We start from the raw sequence: 27,873 nt of genomic DNA, 5'->3' as shown, positions 1-27,873 counted from the left end.
TTCTTGATACTTTTATTTTTTTTAAAATTGGTACAAAGAGACGGATAGATGTGAAAATACTATAGCTGAAATCAAGAATTTTAATATATTTTTGTTTCGGTATTTCCTTTTTTAAAAAAAAAATATCATGTGACAAAGTCTGAATCCCTTGTTTCAAGTATCCATGCTTTCACCTACTTCTGTCATTGTGAAACAGATTATAGTTTACCTACGAAATCTTGAAACAAGCTACAGATTTTCCAAGCCGGTTCGTCAAAATAGCACGAACGTATTGCAATAGCGATGTTATATACTGTGTAAGCGTCTGAGTGACATGAGCCAAAGTGACATGGTGGACATTAAACCAGCTGGTCTGCATCAACGTCAAATTTATAACGAATTCTGATAAAAATTTCGACCAGTTGGCCAATAGCGGTTTGCAGTTACAGAAAATTCAAGGATAAAGTTATTGGATGTCAGACGTAAGCCACATTTCATTCTGTCTCTTACAAAATATTTACCGATCCATAATAGTGCATTCGGGTCAAATTCGTGTATAGGGTTACCCGTAGTTGTCAGAGTCACTTGAGAACTGTATATTGTAGGCGGAATCAATACGCACAAACTAACAGTTACGCCCACGTTCGGCTCTGTATAGCAAAATCTTTTCAGGGAACCTGTGTTTACACCTGCTGTACTGAGTGAGTAAGTGTTGCAAAGTTCATGTGAAAGGTCATGCTCTTCGGATCAAGTTTCTTCAGGATTATGGTGGATTTCTGACACTTTTCATATTGCTTAGATATGGATATTTTAAACCATAAACTCATAATAGGTTTCATTCAAATTGTCCGTTTGTCTTAATACATATACATTGGTCACTTTGTAAAGACTGAAGTGGAACAGTTGTGTAGAACTTGAAAATAGTTTCTGGATGCAGTTCCGATGCAGTGCAGTCCATTGAAGGGTATACCGTCAAATGATTATATAATTAACTGTTCAGATGTACTCTGTGTGTATGTGTGTGCATGTCTGTGTGTGCATGTGTGTTAGGATGGTCTTCTGTTTTACTCAGCTTGTGAACATTTAGTTAGATCTGTCTTCATCACAGTTTAAGCTGTCAGTGCAAATGGTTCAATATGGCAGAATAACTTTTATTGACTTGGGTTTTTTTTGTGAATCAGGTAATTTTCTTAACTAGTGGAATTATCTTCAGATTCTCCGTTAAGTCTGATTGACATACATTAACTGTGAGGATGTGTATGTGTTCTGGATTTTTAACATAGCTTAAACAATTTTTCAGTCATATTGCTACGGTGTCTGCAGTGTGGCAGTTTATAGTGATGTCTAGCACTGGGGCATCATGCCACAGATATTTAGCATGATGTCCAACCCAGTCACATTATACTGACACCTGGCTGATAACCCCTTAATGCTGAGTGTCTGTTAGTACCATTTGTATAAATTTTTTGTATGACTCAGCCAGGGTTCGAACCTGTGACCCCACATCTGTCACTTCATTGTTTACTTCATTATTTTTGCTTCAGGAATTAACCACTATAGGCTGGTGACCAGAAAACAGCCTCTTTCAGAAAAAACTTGATATATTTATCATTCCCTTTGCTTGGGATTTTGTGGCATTCTTATTATACCAAAACAGGAAAAAAATTCTCAATTCTTAATTTCACAATTATCCATAGTGATGGAATTGGCTTTAAAAAAATCCACACATTTTTCAGTGTGTTCAAATAATAGTAAACATATACATGAGTATATTTTTTCAAAACTTTGTCCATTATTTTATTTTTATTTGTGTAATGATATATATCTGTACACTTCTATATTGCCTTTCATATCGGTAAATATTCTTCTGAATCTGTATCATACAGTATTTTCATTCTAAATGTCTGCTATACTACTACTGAAGAACTCTATATAGATTTAATAAATTAGGTTTTCACTCCCTTGGTCAGACATAACTGCAGTTTTTTAATATAGTACTTTCTGAACATTGAAAAGCAAAAATGTACTAATTGAGACTGAATCTTAATCATCAAGATGTTTTTATAAATACGTCAAAGTGATCATGGCTAGGTTTGGTTGTGTTCAATTATATGGTTGTATTTGATTTAGTGTTTAATTTTGATCAGGTAGTGTTATTTTCACTCGTCCAAACCTCCAGAACTTGGACTTTACTTATAGCTGGAGTAATATGTACTGGAAACATTGAATGAAATGATTAAATGGTTTAGCTTAATTTTAATTTTAGAAAATGTCCTAATGTGTTTTTAGCCTATCTGTCTGCATAAAATACTTGTATATCTTGCTTTTCTAGAACATTGTTATCACCATAATATCATATGGCTAATGGTCATTTATAGTCGAAAAAGACTGGATCATATGGATCTGGTCCATAATGGGGGGGTGGGATTGGTTGTGGAGTGAAGTGCAGGGAGCTTAAAATTCTGTTAAGAAAATGACAAGGGATGGGATTTGGCAGGTTGGATGAAAATTACATACAGAATGTTAAAAACTTAGCATTTTATATAGCAAGATGGTAGTTCGTATCACGTAAGTTTCTAAAATGTTCATCAAGGTAGTAACATATGTAGATATTATGAGAAATGGAGAATTTAAAGAGGTTCCAGTTGCCATACTGACTCTGGTTTTCCTTCCAATTATATCCATTTTTTCAGCCTTAAAATATGTTTATGAAAAGTCTTGTGGATTTTCTTAATGTTGTGCTCAGTTTGGATTTCATTTTGAATGTAGGTAACATTATTAGAGATCATACTCATTAAGATGCTTAACAGATTTTTCATATACTTTTGTAAGCACCTACTGGACATAGACTATAAAGTATGTTAAGCAATAATTACAATTTCATGCTGTTTTTATGTCATGGTATGCTTCTGATATATTAATATATAATTGGTTTGCTTGATTCGTTTTTAATAGCAAGTTTGATGCATTACTGGTTGTATCATGTAGGGGAAATGGAGAGAAAGTGCTTTTCCCAAGGACAAACTAACAAAACTAACTCAGTTTGGTCTGGGAGATAATGGTACCCATTACTTTTCGATTATGCATCCAACACTGTGATTATTTAAGTGCATATGAAACTATTGTATGACGTTGCATTGTTGAGTGTACTAAATATTACAATGGGTAGAAGCATGTCATACAATAGCAGATAGAAAAGAATGCACCATGTTATAGGCATTGAGATAAAAATCAGGTTATCATCAAGCATAACACCAAACTAAAACTGTATTAGTGAGCAGTTGATTATGTCATGCTAATTCTCCTTGTGCTAGCTTTCTGAGCTTTAAAAAGAAATATATTTTAATATACATGTAATATATATGTGTTTGATATGCTCAAGATTTGCATGCTAGGCAAGCAGGTTGGAAGGTTAATTGGCTGTCCTGGGATGGGGAAAAAAAAATAAAAATAACAATTGGGATGGACGAGTTTAAAAGAAAGTTTGAACAAAAAAATACAGTAAAGTAAAAAAAGTAATTGGAATGCCACCTTGAGTTCTAAAACTTGTGACCTCTTGTTTGGCAGCTGTGACACAATCAGAGACAAATGTGGGTGTTTATGTAGAAGATTAGTATTAGTATTATTATTATGATTATTATTATTATTACATGTATTATTGTTATTATTCCTTTTTCACCCCTACCTGTAGGCATGGTCTCTTATTTCGCTTTCATCTGTTTTCTCACATAGTGTACCTGAATCATGTAACCATATTGTTATCTATATCCACCTGAAAGAATCTTAATGTGTTCTCGCTAGCAGTTGAAGAGACAAGATACACATGAATGACCTTTATAGGACATTTAATAATGCATCATAGGTACAGCTTTCCTTAAAAGAGCAAGTTTTTTGTAATGGTGTTCATTTCATTGATGACAAAATTGAGACATACTGGCTCCTGCTTGGTCATTAAGTAGAGACATTTACCCTCCCCCCCCCCCAAGTAAACAGGGATTGCAAATATCATAATTCGTAGTTCTACCTTCAATTTATTAGTTTCTGCAATAAATATTCACTTTTCCAGCATATCTCCAAATCGGGGATCAAGGTCTGGTCATTTTAGTGGACACTGTTAAATGTCAGAACTTGACATTTTTAGTGCACACTAAAACATCTGAGGATGCCACATTTCTTAGTGGACACTTTCACATCTGAGGACTTAATGTATTCATAGTTTACACTGTCAAATATTTGAGGACTTAATGTATTCATAGTTTACACTGTCAAATATTTGAGGACTTAAGGAGAGTACTCACATATCTTAACTCAGCGACATGTTCAGCATACATTATTTTATTCATCATTTAATAGCCACACTTTTACATGACGTTTTAACGTTGAATTGAACCTTGTCTACTTTGGACGATTTGAAAACTACCCTACTGGCATGTTAAACAGTGAAATATGTTGCATTGAACTCTTGTTGGTGGTTACTGCTCATTCCGGTTATGCAATAACCACCAATCAGAAATTAATGTGGCTTATTCCTTGTGTGACAGACAAGAATTATTGGTAAAGCAAAAGAGAAACTTCATACAGAAGTCATTAATTGATATGTAAAGTACTTAAAAGTACTGTCAGCGTGTGCGACTGCACGAGTCCTGTTATTTGAAAGTCCCACATAAAAATGTGCTTAGTGAATTACACAATTTTAATCTAACTGTCCTAGTCACGATATCTATTTTTCCAGTAGGGAACTCTTTGCATCGTGAGTTCTTAAAGCATGACTTGAATGGTTGTTAAAGTAAGTTGATTGGCACATTCAGGCATGATTTTTCTCCATCTTAAATTGGAATTCTGCTTTTCTCCTGACTGGAATCAGATTTTTCATGATATAGTCCATTTTTTTTTATATCATCTCTGATCTGGCTTTTTAAAAACAGTCTGTCCGGTCCGGGTCCACAACAACCCTTGTAAATTATTAGCTCCATATTTTAGTTTTCGTTAGCCCGTGACTTTGGTAAAGTGTAATCTGATTGGTCAAAAGTTTGCAGTCCAATGATTCTTTGTGTTAAGGAAACTGATGGTATTGGAAAGAAGAAGCATCCTTGCCAAACATGGCGTCACGAGTTGTTGACAGAGACCATGACATGAAAAGTTTAGATAAAGGTTTAAAAATCGTATGGAAATGGGAATGGCTGGAGCGAAGTATTGACAGAAATTTAGTTGGTTCGTTTATAAGAAAACTGAATGCTAGAGGACTGGCATTTTGTGACCTTTGCAAGAAAGATATGAATTAAGGTAATCGTGGTTGGAAGAGATTGGTTGTTGTTGTTGTAGGGTTTGATGCCATTTTTCAGCACATGATAGGCTATACATGGCGGCCAGTATTAATGGTGGAGGAAGAACCCAGGAAAACCAGGAAAGAACCACTGACCCACGAGAAGCTACTGGCGAGCATTCTCACATACTCACATTGGCTGAATCCTAGACTCGAACCCATGCAGACAGAGGTGAGATGACATTGATCCGCAACGGAAAGCGCTTTAGACCACTCGGCCGCTCAGGGCCCTTGGAAGAGATTGGAACAGCACCTACAAAAGAAGCTGCAGAAAAATTGAAGCTCAGAAGGCATCTAGAAAAGTGCAGTTAATTACTATAAGAAGAAAGATTTCTTGCACGAGAGAACAGATGTAGCCCTCTGTCAGAATATGTGCACTGCATATCACCAATACAAGCACCAGCTTGAAAGGAAAAAGGGCTCTCATTGAGAAGGAAAAGAAACAATTGCACATTGAGCCAAAAAAGTCAGTGGTGACAAAAAGGAAGGCTAAAGAAATCTTTGCCAAAGCCGCAAAGAGAGCTCGACTGGCATATCAACAGGTTGTGTCCAGTGGAGAAAACGACAAGTGAATGTTTGGGATTATGTGGATATAGTTGATGTACATGGCTGCTTATTTTACAGATTTGTTATGAAAAGAGAGAAGTATAATATATTTGCTGCAAAAATTTAAAAAATATTGTGACTTAATTATGATGTGAACATTGACATGCACATGAAAGAACTTCAGTATCAATAGTATTGGAGAACAAATTCATGTGACAATAAATATTGTGAAATTATTGAAGTCAGGTTTATTAGCTTTTCAAATGATTATTTTGGTTTAATTTATGATCATAAGTTGCCCCTCGAGACCTCGTTTGGGGAGGACACCCAAACCCTCCTTAAAAATTTTTCAGCTTTTTTTATGGAAGACCAAAATCATGTCTGCACATTGTGCCCAGGAATAAGCATTTTAGCATAGGTTGAACTAAAGTTCAAGGAAGTTTTATAAATGCATGCTTAAAATACCTAGAAACCTCCAAATGTCTGATTCCCAGTGTGGTTCATTACATATTCATTCAGAAAATACTGGCTGAAGATGGTGATGATGACAATAGTTTTTAAAGTTATGAAATATAATATCAGATTATTGGAACTGGGAAAGCGTTAATAGAGATATCAGTGAGTGATTTTGAGCCCCAAAATGGTGTCAAAAATGAGTCAGATGTACAAGTTGGATTGACAAAAATAGATGACATGACGGCCAGTCTCCCTTTCAGCAGTACTTCAAAACAAAATGTAGGAAGGGCAGAATATTGTGCCTAGTTAACATACACACAATTTAAAAGAATGTAATTTAATTATTTTTAATCAATCAGTTTACCCTATCATATATAGATCATATACTTAAAAACCATATATCTTTATCAGGGTTTAGATAAACTTAATAAATATGGATTGTAAAAAAAAAAAATGAAATTAAGAAGTTAAGCTATTTCTTTGAAAACCTCAACAAAAGCAGTCTGTGGCATTGATAAACAAAAACCCCTAATACAGCATTATGGACCAGACAAGAAATCTGGCATAGTAGTCAGTAATCTACCGATTCAGGAAAATAAGTTTATGTTTGTGAGAAAAAAGTCCTATTTTGGAGCAGATGTATCGAAAAGGTAATATTAGTGAGCTCTGGAAAATTGTAAATAACAGCCACACAGATCAGTTTCCCATTGTATTCAAGCTGACAAAGCTAGCTACGTATAGGCACCTTTAGAAGGGTGCACAGAAAAATATTCATACACAGATAAGGAACAGATCATCCTCAGAAATAATTAACAGATAGAGGTGACATCTTTTAAAGATGTGGATTTAAGCAGAGCTCTAAGAAAGTGGCTCATGAAGAAAGAGTGATAGATAATGATATGCTAGGTAAATATTGAACTATGGCCATTTCCTCCTCCTCCTCCTTTTCTACTCCCACCTTATTTCAGTGACAAAGTGGGAGGTTCCCCATAAGATAAAATCCTGGCAGTATATCTCCTTAAATTGTACATGGGGAACAAATTTGGAATTTCTCTTTTTATGCAGAGATATTAAACCAGTGGCTGAAGGTGCCAGTGGAATAAATAAAGTTAGCACATAATCAGCAAGGAGGCAGAATTCAAACCACTCAAGTTTATCATCTTGTGTAAATTTTAAAAAAAATTATAGAATAGGACTGGGTGTTGTCATTAATTTTCCTTCTTCACTAACAAATACAAATGCAGGAAGTTCAGTGTGATAGATTGTGTTGGTATTCTTCCTCATTCCCACTCCCAGGTTATGTCTGGATGACATTTTTTTTGCATGAGGAAATTGCATTATTTATTCAGTTTTGAAGATAATGTTGTATTGTCTTCCAAATTTAAGTGAGACATGAAATTGATATTAAGATATTTTCAAAGCATTCTCGCTGGGCAAAGCAACAAGACTGGCGGCATAAGTGAGTTAAATGGAGCCATCATGAAATGGCCTAAAACATTGAACAAAACTCACTGCCAACAACAGTTAATCTGTTTTAAAGTATATTTGTTATCTTATCATAGATGAGATTTCCATATAAATATATGATAACTATATGTCTGTCTGTAATCTGCATAGTGGAATTAAGCCATCATGTCAGAATATATAAATGGGCACCACGTAACTTCCAAAGATGAAAAGAACATAAATTTCCTATGCGTATCAATACATATTGCATCACAGGCTGTGTATTGTAAATCATATCAATATACATCACAGGTGTATCGTTTCACCCCTAGTGATAGATCCTGAGACTGGATCGTTGTTGTGGATTACCAAGGTTATGAGTGAATATAAATGTACCATTCTGTTTATCTTTCCATGAGATCATTTCTCGGCATGTAGCAAATTGCTTTTTGTATTGCAGGAGTTAACTTGGGCAGAATAGAAATAATGAGGTAGCTGTTTCCTTAGGCAACAACATAATGGTATTCTTTGGTCACAGATCCTATGTTTTGCACTTTTAATCATAAAATGGAGACAGGATTGTCTTTTTTCCATTACTGTGCATGAACATTTCATTTTCACTTAATGATACACAACTGTATCGTATAACCATCCATAGCAAGTAATGCAGTTCCCATGCTCATAAAAAATTCCTATGTTCCATTACTGTAACAATGAATTGACTCGATCCTTATGGTACAACACAGGCATATGAATCTACATACCTCACCTAGGTCTCTTGCTAAACTAACAATTTAGGGGCTTAGTTTGCTCCTTCATCTTCCGCAGAAATGGGGTGGGTGTTAGTATCAGAGGCTTGAAAATGTGATGTGCAACTTTCATGCATTTTATTTTATATAGAGAGCTAAAACAGTGCTAGCAGTCACATTCCATAGACTGACGCTTGTAGGAAGCAGTTGCAAAATTTGGCCCTAAAAATAGAGACATTTATAGCGTTTTGATTATCTGTACATGGACTTGCTGCTTTTAATTTCAATTTGACATATTTCTGACGTATCAAAATTCCAACCTATGCATTTTCGGCATGTGCTGTCCACATCAAATTTACTATGTGCATCAGTTATTAATATTTGCTAGACTACTGTTTACACTTTATCGGTCAATATTATAGCACATCAGTGAAATTAATATGAACTCGGCAGAGCTAACAGGTTATCAACGATATATTTTAAATAAGAATAAAATTGGATTTCCGTTGTCTCATCTGATTTGAATCAACTTCAGTTGTTTTGATACTCCTTTGACTTCTGTGATAGTGGAAGAGGGAATCCATTTTGTCTTGATTGGATTAACGTTTGATTATATTTATCTGTGTTTGCATGATTGCTCATCAGATTATAATGAGTGAGATAAAACTGTGGAAAATACATTAGCTCACAAAACCTGTTCTCAATGGTAAGTTGATAAATTTTAATTTGTCTTTAATTGTGATTTGTTTGTCAGTGAATTTTTTTAAAATTTGGAGTTTTAGTTTAATGGTGGTTTATTTCATGCTTTTAAATTATTTTAGACTGAATAATTTTGATATATTAAATGTGAACTGTTAAACCACAATGGCTCAAAGAAGTATATTATCTTTGTCTCATTCTTAGAAATGGCATGCCATGATTATTCCAATCTGCAGACTCCAAAGAAGTATATTATCTTCTTTGTCTCCATCTCAAAAATGACATGCCTTGATTATTCCAATCTGCAGACTACACATAAATAAAGTTTGTTACTTTCTACAATAGCACAAGCCCCAAAAGTTTTGTTTTCCAATGAAGCATATTTTTTGTTGTTATTGGAATGAATTTACATCCAAGAAAGTTTATCACCACTGGTGATACAAGCCAGTTATTATTGCTAATATAGCAGTATTTGAAACAAGTGGTCACCAGGACACAATTAATGACCAGACACTGCCTAGGGCAAACCACAGTTGTAAGTTTGATCAATCTGTGGATGAAGTAAGGCAACCAAATAAAATTTTCAAGTGACCCAGGGGACTTAATGTAAGACCCAGACAAGTAGCCTAGAGGTCATAATGTAAAACCCAGACAAGTGACCCAAGGTTCATAAAGTAAAACCCATAATATATCCCATAATATATCATTTAACTTCCTGCTTTGAGTGTATACATGAAGCTTTATCAGAGCATGTTGGATAAGATCAGTGTATTTACGAATTTATACATGTACACTTTGACCCCTCCTACCTGGGACCCCAGGGGCAGAAGCAAAGGCTGACAGCACAATGCTACTAATGGGGCAGCATAACTGCAAACGTTTCATGAAATTCTGCTGATTTATGTTTAAATGATGGATGTATGGAAGGTGTCACAAATTCCCAATACTTTTAAACAGGTGTTTGTCTTGGATGATGGTGGTAGTGGTGTTTTAAGGTCATCACATTTGAATCACACATGCAAACCCAAACTCAATATTTTGCACTTTGGTCTACATTTTTTTTTTGAATTTCTTGTTGACCAAGATCTGACATGTTTACCTTATAGGACAGCTCATTAAATTAAAATATTTTCGTGTGTAAATTTAAAAAAACCCCAGTACTAGCTGAAATGTATTAACTGATAAGGTGAGTGGCATGAGGTCCCTCTCATGTTAAAAGAAAAATCAATACAAGCTGACATGTGAACCTAAAATGATATCCAACTTACTGGGGCCTATTGTTAAAATGGTAATTCAAAACGAGCTGTATCAAAATTGTATTAAGTTATCATACTGGTGCCCGCATGATACAGTTTATTTTAGGATCCGTATTATTTGCTTACATAATACCATAGTTCTGTATCTAAGAAATGAGAGCTGTGAAATTTGAAAGGCCTATGAATACAACCATTGGGGTGTATTTGCAAGGGAGAGATTTACCCTATTTCAGGAACATTTATTAAATGCTGGTGACATTTTAACTCTAGTGATCGCTTCCTAATAAAATTCATTCGCCATATGCAACTTTTTCTTGAATTTGAAGGTTAGGAAATTGTTGCTGATGGTGTTTGACGACTAAATTGAATATTATTCTTCTTGTCGGCATTAAAAAGTCTCATATTGTTCTTGTATGCCATAGAATCTGATGTACAGTGGTGTCTCACTATAACCTCGGCTCAGTATAACATGGTCATAGATATTACGTGGGCTTGGTCCTGGGTTCCAATTTTCCAGTTGATTTATGCTGCGAATTTATTTTTGTGAATATTAATATTCATTGTTTTTGTCAGAAGATTCCTATTTTTGGTACATGGACTTAAATTTGTGGATCATGATGGAATCCTCTTGTTTCAACATATCAATAAATTTTTTATGCTCTTGTATTGTTTGGTTTGTAGCATCATGAAATTGGCACAAATTTGTGTGCTGCAAGAAGTAGTGAATATTTAGTATTTTCAGTCCAAATATCCCTGTAATGATAACATAACCTATTCTATGGCTCACATGTAAAGTGGTATAGTGAGGTTATATTTTGATGAATAGTGGTATAGTGAGTTTATAGCTCCTCTGAATAGTGGTGCAGTGATGTTATAGAGCCCCTGAATAGTAGTATAGTGAGGTCATAATTTCATTGAATAGTGGTGCAGGGAGGACTTAATTTTCTTGAATAGGAGTATTTTGAGTTTATGTGTTTCCCAGATAATTGGGACAATTATATAATGTGACCAGCAGCATGTATTCACTTTATATTTTTAATATAAATTGCAGGCTATGTCGAGGTGATGACCCCATATATTGGGATTTAGTGGATGAGAACATTGACTCTAGGAGTTGAAGGAACATCATGTCAGCCAGCAAAGGAAGCTCTATCAGTGATAAATCCCAAGTTTCAGCCCCAGATCGATCACCAAGGGTTGAACGCAAAAAGGAGTTTCGTCACACGGATAGTGAGAGTTCAGAGTCTGTATGTATCATCAAGAATAATTAGTAACTTCTGTATTTTCCTTTTGTATTTTTTAATTTATTTTAGTATCTTTTTGTCTCATCTTTACTGGAGGAATATGCACAGTATTGGATTCCCAGGGATATGTATGCAGATTTTTATTTTTGTTTCTGATACATTAGGATTGATGAACCATAGGCTAGTGTTCACATGAAATTGTTGCTCAGTATCAAACCTAATTTGTCTTGAATCACCAGTAGGGAGGATTTTCACATGGTTAAGTGAGATCAGTTATTAGGTCTGTAGTTGAAAAAATCCAAAATAATTTACACCCATCATATATAGGTCAGAGGGAATTAATTCCTTTGTTCAATTTCCTGCCATAACCGGGTCATGTTCAAGTGCATCTACCTTAGACATGTAAATAAACAACACATTAGTAGTTAAGATAATTATTGTGTACAGGTGCACTGTTGTTATAGGATAGCTATCTCATTTATCACCAGGGAGGAGTTTCTTAATGGCTTTTAGATAATTTGAGGATTTGGTTGCTAAAACTGAGATAATAAATAATGTTCCTTAATTATAGCAGTGCTTACCAAAGGTGAACCCATTTTCCACTGATCATACACTTTGCTGCGCTACATCATCAGACAGTTCCTTTAATTAATGGTCGCTCAGTTAATAAAGTTAGCACCACATTTCATATCTATATTTCAAAGTCAGAGTCAAATATTCTTCAAGCCTCTTTCTCATAAAAGTCTTTACTTTACCGTTTAGACCATGCTGATGGCCTAATGGTTAGAAGCATCTGCCTAGGATGCAGGAGGTTGTGGGTTCGAACCCCAGCCAAGTCATTGGCCTCGCGTGGCACTTAGCATTAAGAGGTTAGTGGTAGGACTGGTCAGCCTGGTGTCAGGATATGACTTGGTGGGACATGATGTTACATGATGTTACCAGTGCTAGATATCACTATAAGCTTCCATACTGCAGACATCATAGCGATATGACTAAAAAAATTTAAAGCTACATTAAAAATCCACATCACACACACTTTTGAAATCTAACATTATTTTTTGCCATAAAATGTTTTTGTAATAGGACCTTTTGACCAAGCCGAAAAGAGCCAGAAGCAGTTTGGAAGACGAAGAATACACAGAGCCGCGTATAGTAAATAGTGTTATATAACTGTCCATAGGCATGTTATATAAATAGTGTTATATAACTGTCTATAGGCATGTTATATAGTGTTATATAACTGTCCACAGGCATGTTATATAAATAGTGTTATATAACTGTCCATAGGCATGTTATGTAGTGTTATATAACTGTCCATAGGCATGTTATATAAATAGTGTTATATAACTGTCCATAGGCATGTTATGTGGTGTTATATAACTGTCCATAGGCATGTTATATAATGTTATATAACTGTCCATAGGTACGTTATATAGTGTTATATGACTGTCCATAGGCATGTTATATAGTGTTATATAACTGTCCATAGGCATGTTTGGTAATGTTTTTAAAGGATTTTATCATTTTTCTGGTATTCACATGGAATTTGTTTTTGCTAAGGTAAGTGTCCCTGATTTTTTAATAGAATCACCCCCAAAAAAATTCCCTCTTGTCTCTAATTTCTCTGGTTAGTAACTGGAATCTCTGTGCGTATAATGAATTTGAACAACCATAAATATTGGATGATGATGATAAGGAAAAATGCTGTGCTTAGGATCTTTAGAGACAGTTTTCATGGAATTTATTTAAAAAGTTATCATTATTATTATTTAGAGTTCTCCAAAAGAAATTAAAATATGCAGTCCAGGACTCCTTCGTTGGATAAACTTGCATTCCCAGCACTAAAACATGCAGTCCCAATAATGATATTTGTTGTGCTTGCCGTAGCTTAGAACATTGTGGGTGTATTGTCAGGTCATCAGATTGCTTAATGCACATTGGTTTTGAAATGATTATTATTATTATAGTAAACAAATGGAGAATTAAGGCAGTTGATGCCCATACCAACTGTAATTATGATGCTATAGCTATGACAGTTCTCACTGTCATTATCTTGCCATTGTTAAATACTTTTTGCATCTCGAAGGAATCAAAGAAGAAATTACATGTTCTTTAATCTGTGGTAATTTATTTAATTACAGTTTCTTACTTCTATTAAAAAATCACATTTTCCAAGACAGTGGAAGAAGAAACATGTGACCATGTTACATTCTGTTTTTATTTTATTTCATCTTTAGTCAGTGCAGTTTACTTATTCACTTTTTCCTTTAACAAACCTTAAGAATTTTTTCCACAGCAGATTTATGGTCAAAATTAATAATTGGGTTACCATTACAGTTTTCATTGTACAGTCCTGACGCCTGGTGCATAAAACTAATAATGTTCCATTGGTTTCTTATTAATTTTTTAACCCTGGAATAAATCCCTGTTCGATGATTCTTTCCACAAATCTCTTTCTTGGGTGTTCTGTTGTATTTATCAAAACTTGATTTATCTATTGCATAAAACTTCTTTGGAAAAGTCCACATAATAACTACTGAACAACAGCAAATTTTACGTTGATTTCCTTTTATGATGATTAACATGGGAGTTTGTATTTCTCCTACAAACAGAATAAGTTCCAACCCATGGCTTTGTTTTTCTAAATAATACATTTTATGATAAATTACAATACATCTCATGATGATATATAATGTGTTGTATTAAAATTACGCTGTCAAATCACACAGGCATCTATTTAATCTTTTGATCAAAATGTTTACTAGGCACCAACAATCATTTAGCAGCTGTCTTAATGTCCTTGTCTGCTAAGATCTAACTTGTGTGGCTTCAACTAATCCCATTACAATCACATGAATTTTAACAGCTTACACACTACATTATGAAAAGAATGTCCTTGTTTGCTAAGATCTTATGTGGCTTCACCTGATCCAAGTACAATCACATGAATTTTAACAGCTTACACACTACATGATAAAGATAATTTTCTGCAAGAAAACTAGCAGGTTGAGGACATGGCTGTTGGAGCTTAGATGCATTTTAAAAACAAAAAGTATACATTTGTTTACATGGATTCTGGCATCCACTGGAACCATGTATTATGAACACCTATGACTTTTGGAACATGTGGTATTTAAATGTATTAATACTATTCTGAAGTATAAATGTTATTACATAATGTTATTACATAATGTTATAAGTTTTCATGCCTGATGTTATTACAGAGTTGTCTACCATGATGATCATAAAATGAAATAAAGTGCAACATTTCCCATTAATTCTGATGTGTAATGTTATTATGTGACATCATATTATCATATGTAATGTCATTATGTGATGTCATATTATCATATGTAATATTATTATGTGATGTCATATTATCATATGCAATGTTATTATGTGATGTCATACTATCATATGTAATGTTATTATGTGATGTCATATTATCATATGCAATGTTATTATGTGATGTCATATTATCATATGTAATATTATTATGTGATGTCATATTATCATATGCAATGTTATTATGTGATGTCATATTATCATATGTAATGTTATTATGTGATGTCATATTATCATATGTAATATTATTATGTGATGTCATATTATCATATGCAATGTTATTATGTGATGTCATAGCATCATATGCAATGTTATTATGTGATGTCATATTATCATTCATCACTTTGATTTTATCACTAGTCTGTGCTGGGTGGGTTTGAGTCTCAGCTCAGTCAGTGTAGTTATTTGACAAAGCTTCTCAGTAGCTTCCCATAGGTCAGTGGTTCTTACTGGGGTTTTCCTGGGTTCTTCCTCTACCGGCTATACTTTCTGCAATGTATAGCCTATCATGTGCTGAAAAATGGCATTGAATACCACAGCAACAACAACATCACTATCTTGTAAATTATCATATAATTAAAAGTTATACTTATGCTTCACATGTGACAATTCTGTACATAATTTTGTCTCTGTTCTGTACACAAATTCTGTCCCTGATTGGTACATAATTTATAATAAATTCTGTCCCTGAGCTGTACACAAATGCTGTACCTGATATGTACACAAATTTTGTCCCTGATCTGTTCACAGATTCTGTACATGATCTGTACTCAAATTATTTCTCTGGTCTGTACACAAATTCTCTCTGATCTGTACATAATTCAGTCCCTGATCTTCACATAAATTTTGTGCATGATCTTATCATAAATGGTGTCCCTGCTCTGTTCATAAATTCTGTCCCTGATCTGCACACAAATTTTGTCCCTGATGTGTTCACAAATGGTGTCCCTGCTCTGTTCATAAATTCTGTCACTGATCTGTACACAAAAGGTGTTGCTGATGTAACAGATTTGTTTGTTAATATTTTCAGGAGGTAAGTGAGGATAGTGGTAACAACAACAACAGTGATTTGTACACAAATTCTGTTACTGAAGTAGTAGTAGCAGACCATAAGGCAACCCCAGTAAAGGGACAAAAGGGTCGGAAGTCTCGACTTCGTAGGCAGTGGGAGATTCTGGAAGGTCTGAAGGATGGACAGCGATGTGATAAAAAACCAGAAAAATTCCAGGGACACCTTTCAAAGCGTAGGAGATGGCCCCTAAAAGGATGGCACAAAGTAAGCATGCATTCAAGTCATTGCATAATTTTAGCATAAATAGAGTACATCATCTGCTTTCAGCATGTACATTTGAAGTGAAGACTTTTCCATTTACAGTGTGTACCTTTGAGCTTAAATGAGAACTATTCCATTTATAGCATGTACCTTTGAGATTAAATTAGGATTTTCCATTTATAGCATGTACTTTTGAGCATAAATTTGGATTTTCCATTTATAGCATGTACCTTTGAGCATAAATTAGGATTTTCCATTTGTAGCATGTACCTTTGAGCATAAATTAGGATTTTCCATTTATAGCATGTACCTTTGAGCATAAATTAGGATTTTCCATTTAAAGCTTGTACCTTGGAGCTTAAATTAGGATTGTCCATTTATAGCATGTACCTTTGAACATAAATTAGGATTTTCCATTTGTAGCATGTACCTTTGAGCATAAATTATGATTTTCCATTTATAGCATGTACCTTGGAGCATAAATTAGGATTTTCCATTTATAGCATGTACCATTGAGCATAAATTAGGATTTTCCATTTATAGCATGTACCTTTGAGCATAAATTAGGATTTTCCATTTAAAGCTTGTACCTTGGAGCTTAAATTAGGATTGTCCATTTATAGCATGTACCTTTGAGCATAAATTAGGATTTTCCATTTATAGCATGTACCTTTGAGCATAAATTAGGATTTTCCATTTATAGCATGTACCTTGGAGCATAAATTAGGATTTTCCATTTATAGCATGTACCTTGGAGCTTAAATTAGGATTTTCCATTTATAGCATGTACATTTGAGCTTAAATTAGGATTTTCCATTTATAGAATGTACCTTTGAGCTTAAATTAGGATTTTCCATTTATCCCTTTACCTCATAGAGCTTAGTGACAAAGTGCAGCACGCTATAAATAGAACACCTGTTACCTAGCAGACCGCATCCGCATAGGCATGCCTGTGAATTGTTAAGCAATGTAGTGGTGTTATGTTTAACAGCAGTTTTAACCATTTTACGTTTTAGGCAGACATTTATTATATGTGGAAAAATTGAAGAGTAAAGTCCGATTGTTATAGCTGTGTAATTATTTTTCACAGAAGAATATTTTATGTGCTATAAAATCGAGAGAGAACTCATTCACCGTCATGTCAGTGAGGCCGCGTGACCGACCGTAGCTGCCATTTCCCATACTCGAAATTTACACGTTTTTCGTCTGCGTCTACATCACTAAGTCATCTGAATTTGATAATCAATAAAAAACTAATTGCTGCTTGCATAAATATCATAGCCTTTACCAAGGTTATTGAATCTTTTGTGTTTGTGATTCTACTCGTGAAAACTTTGTAAGTACTGAATGAAATCCTGCCTGTGAACTGTTTAAGCAATTTAGTGTATGTTACATTTAACAACAATTTTAACCATTTTACATTTTTGGTACACATATATTATATGTGGAAAAATTTAAGAGTAATGTCTGATTGTTATAGCTGTGTAATTATTTTCCACAGAAGAATTTTTTTATGTGCTTCAAAATCTTGAGAGAACTCGTTCACCGTCATGTCCGTGAGGCCGTGTGACCAACCGTAGCTGCTCTTTCCGATTCTCGAAATTTACAAAGTTTTCGTGTGCGTCTATATCACTAAGTCATCTGAATTTGATAATTTATAAAAACTAATTGCTGCCTACATCAATATCAGAGACTTTACCTTATTTATTGAATCTTTCGTGGTTGTTATTCTAATCGTGAAAACTTTGTACGTACTGAATGAAATCCGCGGCTGCCATTTTGGAGAGTGGAGATTACAACCCAGTTACTTTAAATAGCAGATATCGACCAGTGCATGAATAGCGACCACGTGATCTGACGTAATTGTCATTCGCAGAAATGAATGTAGTATGTAATAGGGGGGTTTTCCCCGAAGGTGACGCTACGAAAACTAGCTCAAAATGGCTGATGTTTACCGCAGGCGTCAAAAGGCGCTTCTATGCGAATCTTGTAGAGGCGTCAAAAGGTGCTTCCATGCGAATGGAGTAGAGGCGTCCAAAGACGCTTGTATGAGGTAAAGGGTTATAGAATGTACCTTTGAGCTTAAATTAGGATTTTCCATTTAAAGCATGTACCTTGGAGCTTAAATTAGGATTTTCCATTTATAGCATGTACCTTTGAGCTTAAATTAGGAATTTCCATTTATAGCATGTACCTTGGAGCTTAAATGAGAACTATTCCATTTATAGCATGTACCTTGGAACTTAACTGAAGACTTCTCCATTATATCATTTACCTTGGAGCTTAAAATGAGGACTTTTCAATTTAAATTTACCTGGGATTGGTGAAGCTGCACTTTTTCCTTAAGAGTAAAGTTGACATCAATACGTTGTGTCTTTGGTTCAATCTCTCTACCCCATCTGAAGGAAATCTAAATCAATGGCATTAAAGGTCCTCCCGGAAAATGAAAATGAAACAGCCCAGGGTGTGGTAATTTTATAAGGTTTATCACATTTACTGTGGTTTTAATATCTAATTAATTGTGTAAGGTTTATCACATTTACTCTGGTTTTAATGTCTAATAATTGTGTAAGGTTTATCACATTTACTCTGGTTTTAATGTCTAATAATTGTGTAAGGTTTGTCACATTTACTCTGGTTTTAATGTCTAATAATTGTGTAAGGTTTGGCACATTTACTCTGGTTTTAATGTCTAATAATTGTGAACAGCATAGTGTCAGATTTATTTTTTACAGTGTGTACTAGCATATTGAATTCTATGCAGTGTGCTTGAAATCTTATGTAGAAGAAACAGTGTGTTTCATTGCTAGAAGAAATAGTATAGACCCATACATGCTGTGTCATTAGTAGAAGAAATAGTGTAGACCGATATTTGCGTGTCATTAGTAGTAGAAATAGTGTACACCCATATATAATAACAATAATGAGGACTTTGTATAGTGCCTAATCTTTAGAAGCTCTAAGCGCTTTACAACATTAGACAACACCTATAAGATAAAAAAACATATAATATTATTACAGAAACAAACACCATGAAATTAAAAAAAATATATGCTGTGTCATTAGTAGAAGAAATAATGTAGACCCATATATGCTGTGTCATTAGTAGAAGAAATAGTGTAGAACAATATTTGCTGTGTCATTAGTAGAAGAAATAGTGTAGACCCATATATGCTGTGTCATTAGTAGAAGAAATAGTGTAGACTCATATTTGCTGTATCATTAGTAGAAGAAATAGTGTAGACCCATATTTGCTGTGTCATTAGTAGAAGAAATAGTGTAAACCAATATTTGCTGTGTCATTAGTAGAAGAAATAGTGTAGACCCATATTTGCTGTGTCATTAGTAGAAGAAATAGTGTAAACCAATATTTGCTGTGTCATTAGTAGAAGAAATAGTGTAGACCCATATATGCTGTGTCATTAGTAGAAGAAATAGTGTAGACCCATATATGCTGTGTCATTAGTAGAAGAAATAGTGTAGACCCATATATGCTGTGTCATTAGTAGAAGAAATAGTGTAAACCCATATTTCCAGTGTCATTAGTAGAAGAAATAGTGTAGACCCATATATGCTGTGTCATTAGTAGAAGAAATAGTGTAGACTCATATTTGCTGTGTCATTAGTAGAAGAAATAGTGCAGACCCATATTTGCTGTGTCATTAGTAGAAGAAATAGTGTAAACCAATATTTGCTGTGTCATTAGTAGAAGAAATAGTGTAGACCCATATATGCTGTGTCATTAGTAGAAGAGATATAGTGTAGACACGTGTATGAAATTTTCAGTTAGGTTGGAGTTATAAACTTAACATGCTCAGACTGCATTTTATTGTACGATAAGCTCATGTTTTATGACAAGCTAACCCCCTTATAAAAAAAACTAATGCAAATATTTACACAGGTTATCATTATCTGATAATAATCCCATATGTATGTTTTGACAGGTTTGTTATGCTGAAAGTTGAATTTATAGTTGAAGAGATAGTGAATTTTTGACTGGTTATGTGACATGCATGTTATTTGCATGACTGAAGAATGGACTGTGGCATTACTTTTAAGTCCATTGAAATGCCCACTTTTTTTTGGCACAGAATGTTTAATAAACTGAGTATGCTATAAATTAGAAATATCAGTCTGAGGAATTTGTGTGTCCGTGTGTGTATGATGAGAGAACAAACCTCGGGTAATCATAGAATTTGATAAAAAAATAACTTATAATTAATATTAAATACTTAATACATCATGATTACATTGTCATCAGCATGTTTTAAATTCTTTGAATACTGACTGAGCTATAGTTAAATATGGAATGTTTTTTATTTTATGAATAAAGTTTACAATTGTTCCATCTTTCCATCCACCTTAAATGGAACTTTGTTGGAACAGAGTCTTTGCTTATTTATAAAGATGGTCCATTTAAAGAGATCTGATTGGTCAGTTAAGTATACATTTGATTTTGTCAGTTTGAATAGATCTGATTGGCCAGTTCAATGAAATGTGATTGATCAGTTTAAAGAGATCTGATTGGTCACTATAAATAGCTCTAATTAATAGTTTCAAGAGGTTTGATTGATCAGTATAAAGAGATCTGATTGGTCAGTATATATTTGATTAATATGATTAAAGAAATCTGTTTGTTCAGTATAAAGAGATGTTACTGACCAGTTTAATGAGATGTGATTGGTTAGTTTAATGAGATCTGATTAGTCAGTATCAAGAAATCTGATTGGTGTAGGAACAAAATTATCTGACAGGTATAAGAACAGAGATCAGATTGGTACAAGTACAAAGATGTCTTACTCATATAAGAATGGTCTCTCAAGAACAAAATTATGGGGCCAGTCTGTACAGTAAACAGGGCTGAGTGGGGTATTTTGTACATGTTTCTGTTAAAGTTTAAAATTGAATCATTCCATTTAGACATTGTATTACACTGATCCTTTCAGCACTTGATGTAGGTTAATGTAATTTCCATCCAGGAATCAATATTTGGCACCAGTATCTACTTTACAAGTATATCTAGTGTGTAAACAAGATCTACATGTAGGTACATCATAAATGCCACACTTTATCTGTTCTTTATCATTGCAGAGATATTTTTTCCTTGATAATGGATTGCTGTACTATGCAAAATCAGCTAGTGATGTAAGTATGGGGCATATAATTTATGATGCTATATATTGTAAATTATAGGTTAAGTGACAGTCCTTAGATGTGAATAAAAGAAAAAGTAAATTGGGATGAGCTAGTCTGAAAAATGTTTGAGCATAAAAATATTTTAAAAAATACGAAAATTGTGATGCTACCATGAGTTTCAAACTCATGATCTCTTGTTTGGCAGCCATGTCTAGGACAGGAGTGATAAAAAAAAAGGTTCAACATTAAAATGAAAATAAGTATTAAAAAAATAAGAAAATTTGGGATCAGCAAGTTTAAAAGAAAGTTTGATCATGAAAATATAAATCAAGTAAAATAAAATTTTGGATTCCACCATGAGTTTCTAAGTCCCGACCACTTGTTTGGTAAGTGGGACACAACAGAAAGAAAGAGAAATATGGGTGTTTCTATACAAGAATAATGGCATAGTGCGAATTTTATAAATATCAATGACATATTATGAATATTGTAAATATTAATGACTTGGTATGAATATTGTAAATGTTAATGATGTGTATGAATTTTGTAAATATTAAGACATCATATGAATTCGCTACTTCTTCAAATACATTACACAGTCATATTGTAATAGAACATCCACAAACATGCAAATCCAGTCATTCCAATGTGTAAAAAGATCATTCGTGTTTTGGCTTGTTGTTTGAAAAGGTGGGGTGAATAAATTGAGCTCGCCAGTCCATCTTTAAGATGATCCATCGTTTTTTCTATTTGTCCATCCTACTTTCCTTTTCACATAATAGCTCTCAAGTTATATTGCATTTCAACCAAATTTGGTATGCAGCTATTCAGCATTGTGTGATATTATGTAGCAGAGTTATCACCCCTGATTATTGGACCCATCCATGTTTGTTTCTGCACCATAACTCCCATAATCACGATTGAATTTCATCCAGGTTTTGAATGCAGTGTGATATTGATGAGCCCTTTTTGCATCATTCTTTAGCAGAGTTATATCCCCAGATTGTTTTACCCTTCCACTTTATATTCTGCACCATAAATTCCAATTATTATTGGTATGCAGCTTTACGTTCTTTTGGGACATTGTTCAGTTTGTATCTGTTCTGCATCCATGTTTAGCAGAGTTTATGCAGCTTGACTTTCATGTGACCTTGGGTGAGCATGATTGTCTGTATTTGCATCTTTTACTTGGGTTACTGTCCTTGATTGTTTATGTGGTTACTGCCCTTGAATGTCATGTCAACATACTTTAATTTCTACACAATAACTCCTTTTATTATTTAATTTCAAGCAAATTTTATAACAACTTGATATTGAAAGAGGCAGTGGCATGTAAAATATTCAGTTATTACTTCTGCGAATCCCTTGTAAGTTCAGTATCTTTTTGGAACCTCACGTACCTTCAATTTAATGTCATTCTGAAGTTCGGAGTTTTCTCATCACAGGGAAATACACTCTGTCTATGCTTTTATCAAATTTCACATTTTGCTCATTGTAGACAAATATTTTACTTCTTGATTGTCTATTTTGTTTTAAAATAAGCAGACTGGTACCATTTTTATTCTGTATTTTGGTGGTCGATAGTGTTTCAAAGAAATATCAGTATTAAATATTTCTCATTTATTCTCAATAAGAAGATAATTTTAGGAATTTATTTCTGCCATTTGTTAAATGCTTTAGCACCCACTTTCACTTTAAAGCTTAGTACAACACTTGACTTGTTTTGCCTGTATTTGCCATTGTTTTCTTATCTTTTAGTACAAGTATAATAGGTGCAGGACTAAATGTGGGACTTTGGTGCAGATAATCAACCCATATGAGTTACTCATATGTGGTGTAAGTCAGACCATATATATGAAATCTATGCACAGTAGACAGAGGACAGATGGTCAATGGTTTGTGCCAGACATTGATCCCAGATTAGTAGGAGAGTCTGACATTGATCCCAGACTTGCATGTGGATGTGGATGTATTTGCCTTGCTGCTGTTCTTGTCTCAGTTGTACACCTCTTAATATCACAGTCATTTGTGGCCATAAAATTGCTAATGAAAAAAGAGTTCCATGGTTCTCTCTCACCCCTACCCATCAATCATGGGACCAGACATTAGCATCATACTTTATCCAGTTCAATCCTGGCATTCTTTCCAGGCAAGATGATCTGTTGTCTTGGCTTATCCAGGTGTAGACTCAAGATGCTCCATAATGTGTCTTCAAATTTAAACCATCAATAGGCTGGCTTTCCTGCAATGACCACACTTGTCTAGCATAAATATGGCGTTCACAGAATGCGCATACTGGTTTTCTGTATCATTGTTCGAGCCATCAACAAGCACATTGCAGGCCACACTGTGTCAGGTCCAGCCATCAACAGACATTTTGCAGGCCTTACAGTGGCAGGTCCAGCCTTCAACAGACATATTGCAGGCCTTATAGTGTCAGGTCCAGAAGTCAACATATTGATGGCCTCACTGTGTCAGGTCCAGCCATCAACATGCTGCAGGCCTTACAGTGTCAGTCCAGCCATCAACAGACATTTTGCAGGACTTGTAGTGTCAGGTCCAGCCATCAACATATATTTTGCAGGCTTTACAGGGTCAGGGCCCAGCCATCAACATATATTTTGCAGGTCTTACAGGGTCAGGGCCCAGACATTTTGCAGGCCTTACAGTGTCAGGGCCCAGCCATCAACAGACATTTTGCAGGCCTTACAGTGTCAGGTCCAGCCATCAACATATTGCAGGCCTCACAGTGTCAGGTCCAGCCATCAACAGACATATTGCTAGGTCCATCATCAACATATTGCAGATCTTACAGTGTCAGGTCCAGTCATCAGAAGACTTATTGCAGGCCACAGTGTCAGGTCCAGCCATCAACATATTGAAGGCCTTACAGTGTCGGGTCAAGTCATCAACACGTTGCAGGCCTTACATTGTCAGGTCCAGTCAGCAAGAGACTTATTGCAGGCCTCAGTGTCAGGTTCAGCCAGCAACATATTGCAGGCCTCACAGTATCAGTTCCATCCATTTTAACAACATCTTAGGTATTAGACCCATGCTTAATTGTATAGCCTAGATCACACTATTGAAACCCTTCCAGGCAGCATGTATGGGAATTATTCTCTCATTCTCAGCAGGGTAGCTCAACACTAATTGTTCAGTTTCATGGCTGCTTCTTTTAACCTAGAGTGCGGAGAGCTGCATTTCTGTCCATGTCTCTACTGCTCAAAAACCACTATAATGCAAATAAGATTTCAGCCTTTGTCTTCCAATCTCCTATTCCACAGCCATATAGAGGAGGTCGGCAAATGTGCTGTCAAAGTGTAGGCTGTTGTAGGCTCAGCAGCATGATGTCCTGCCTTCATTTCCCAAGAGGGATGAGAGTAGTAGGAAGGACCCCTCTATAGCACTACTGACCAAACCACACTCTTTTTTCAAGGGCCTCTTTCCCAAAGCAAGAGACAACATAGCACATGGAGAGAATGACCAATTTAAGCATAACTCCTCTCCTGTAACAAATGACATCATACTTGTGCTTCATGTTTTTGATGACTTTGGTTAGGCAAAACTTTAGAAAAGCTAACCATAGATACTCTTCTCAGGAGAAGGGTGTAGACATTGTTCTCAACACTAATGCATTAGGATTCAGGTCGTAACAGACAAGTGCACCTAATCAAAGGATAGAAACACTGAGATCAATCTTCCAGCCTCATCCAAGACTGTCCTTAGTCATCTGTGACCTCCAAGATGCATGCCTTCACATTCTAAATGTATAGGTCCTCAAACTATCTTGACAGTTCCCTCCAAAAGCAGCATTTTTGCAAGAAGAGATGACTTATTTTTGCCTCATTTTGCCTTAGGTTCCTTTAGGCAAAAACAGATATTTCACTCACATGGATATGCAGCCATAAACCTTTGCTATGGAGTTTGCCTCCATTCGGATTCTGCTATGATGATTGCCCTTTGGGAATCTCCATTCCTCTTGTGTCAGTCAGATATCAACATAACAACCATATAGAAGACCTATATTGATCATCCTTCTACCTCTGTGGCCCAGGCCCCGAGTGGCCGAGTGGTCTAAAGCACTCTCCGTTACAGATCACTGCCATCTCACCTCTGTCTGCATGGGTTCGAGTCTCGGATTCAGCCAATGTGGGTCGGTGTTTCTTTCTGGGTTTTTCCCGGGTTCATCTCCACCATTAATACTGGCCGCCATGTATGGCCTATCTTGTGCTGAAAAATGCCGTTAAACCCTACAACAACAACAACCTCTTTGGCCCAAATATATTTGATGGATGGAGCAAAAATTTAAAGCCTTGGACTACATGAAGCACCATCTCAGCAAGCAGGAGGACCTCTAATAGCTTATAGTGGGTACTTCGTTTCATTGCCAGCCACCAGAAATCTCAGTTTGCACAGATGCAAGCATGACTTAGGGCACCCATTTCCACTTCTCTTGGAGCATGTGACACACATCCACCTCTCAAAGATAAAAGCCATAGTGAAAGCCTCTTGGTAGTGTCAGGAGATACAATCCGTAGTCATTGTGATTCTTTCCAGCACATGCTATCATCAGATCCCTCAGAAGATCAGGGGTTGGTTAAACCATGTCCTTTGATCTCAGCTTTATTTGTTTGGGATTTTTTTCTGTTAGCGTCATTGGCAGCAGATCCATCTTGAAGTTCACCAACCTGCCAATCAGATTTGGTGACCTGGTAAATTCACTGCCCTAATGGAGTCGAGCGAGTCAAACAGACTGATCTCTTTACACTGGTTGTAGTTGAATCAGCACCTCATGATGTCAGTCTAATGGACATTTTATCTAATGAAGTGTAAAATGAAGCTCCCAACCATTGTGTGCTTACTATTAGGCCCAAAAGCCTGGCCAGTTGACATACTTTTTCTGATCTGCAGTTTCAATAAGTATGTGCTTCCCCCACACCCCACCCCAGGTTACCGTGGTAATTCAGAATGCAATGGAACCTGAGAGCAGACCAATCTTGATTGCTCTCTTCCAGTGGGAAAAATCATGGATCAGCAACTGCCTTATTGTTTTCTTCTTGCTTGCTGAAACAACTGTGCATCTCAATACATTTTCCACCTCAGACCAGAAACATTGGCATATTAGCCAGTGAAAGGCCTTCAGTTTCCTTATGCAACCATGAAATACAGTCATTTCCTCCTAAGCTCTCCCTTCATTTACACTTTTAGAAGAGCATACAGTTCCACTCCAGTAATAACTGACAGTTGATGAGATTTGGTACCAGTTCCTTTACTCAGTGGGAGACCACTCTTGTTTTACTTCCCTCTCAGTAAGCAGACATTATAGAGCTTTTATTGCTAAATCAAGCCCAAAGATTAATGTCTATTCACTTGTGAATAATGTCTATTTCACTTGTGAATAATGTCTATTTCACTTCTGATGTGATTAACATATATCTAGATCACATGTGATGTGATTACAGTCTATTTCACTTGTGATTAATGTCTGTTTCACTTGTGATGTGATTACAGTCTATTTCACTTGTGATTAATGTCTGTTTCACTTGTGATGTGATTACAGTCTATTTCACTTGTGATTAATGTCTGTTTCACTTGTGATGTGATTGATTTCACTTGCAATGGCAATATTTGCATGGTAGTGAGTGTTCTCCAAATGTATTATAATTTGAGTCATCAAGAAAACATTTTGCTTCAAAATAATTGTTTTCTATTGGTACCATTTCTCATGTATGTATATCTTTGCTGCTACACACCACAAATTTAATTTTTAAAATCTAACGAACAATTATTCTATTGTGGAACTAGTACCCTAATGCAGGATTTAATTCCTGACAAATACTTGATTTTAAAGCAAAAGCCACATAAATAGAGTAATATTAAACTGATATGCATAAACTCCTTGTGACTAAATCTTGAATAATATTTTACAACAACCTTCAGAAACTCCATTTGCCAAAATATGATATATTGTTACCATGACATGTATTAATTACTTGTGACTAAATCTAGGATATTATATGACCATGATATTCAGAAACTCTGTTTGATTAAATCTAGGATAGTTGTTGCAATGACATTCAAAAACTGTATTTGACTAAAACAGAAAATGCATTTGAGTATATCTAGATTAGCTGTTACAGTGACAAACAGGAACTCCAGTTGAATATATCTGGGTCAATGTTTTATTGTGACGTTCAGAAACACCTTTGAGGCCGTGGTAAAAATTTATATTAATACTGATATTTTACAGCAATTTTCTGATCATTAAGTAATTGTATTGCTATATATATATAGATGGTCATCCTGCTAAATATGTTTGAGATTGACTTAAAGTTATTTATTGATATTTTAAGCATCAAATATGCTATATAAACTGTTTAAAATTACCATGAAATACTTGTACTGTTATTTTAAGAGGTAA

At 35.0% G+C, this 27,873-nt stretch overlaps 1 protein-coding gene across 3 annotated transcripts in view; it reads left to right on the top strand.

The window, feature by feature from the left end:
- The first annotated feature begins 323 nt into the window (after positions 1–323).
- Positions 324–27,873, top strand: part of LOC149789717 (oxysterol-binding protein-related protein 6-like) — a 122,854-nt gene continuing 95,304 nt past the window's right edge. For all 3 annotated transcript variants that reach the window (XM_089971728.1, XM_089971729.1, XM_089971726.1), the window contains exons 1-4: positions 324–461; positions 11,506–11,701; positions 16,074–16,319; positions 21,408–21,461. In XM_089971728.1, coding sequence (XP_089827854.1) covers positions 11,582–11,701; positions 16,074–16,319; positions 21,408–21,461 — 420 coding nt within the window. In that variant the 5' untranslated portion in view covers positions 324–461; positions 11,506–11,581. The remainder of the gene's footprint in view (positions 462–11,505; positions 11,702–16,073; positions 16,320–21,407; positions 21,462–27,873) is intronic.

The sequence above is a fragment of the Sinohyriopsis cumingii genome, chromosome 10 (assembly GCF_028554795.1).
Source record: "Sinohyriopsis cumingii isolate HCF-2022 chromosome 10, ASM2855479v2, whole genome shotgun sequence".
In the NCBI taxonomy this organism is placed as follows: Eukaryota; Metazoa; Mollusca; class Bivalvia; order Unionida; family Unionidae; genus Sinohyriopsis; species Sinohyriopsis cumingii.
Note: the sequence above shows the minus strand (reverse complement) of the source record. Positions and strands in the feature narration are given on the sequence as shown.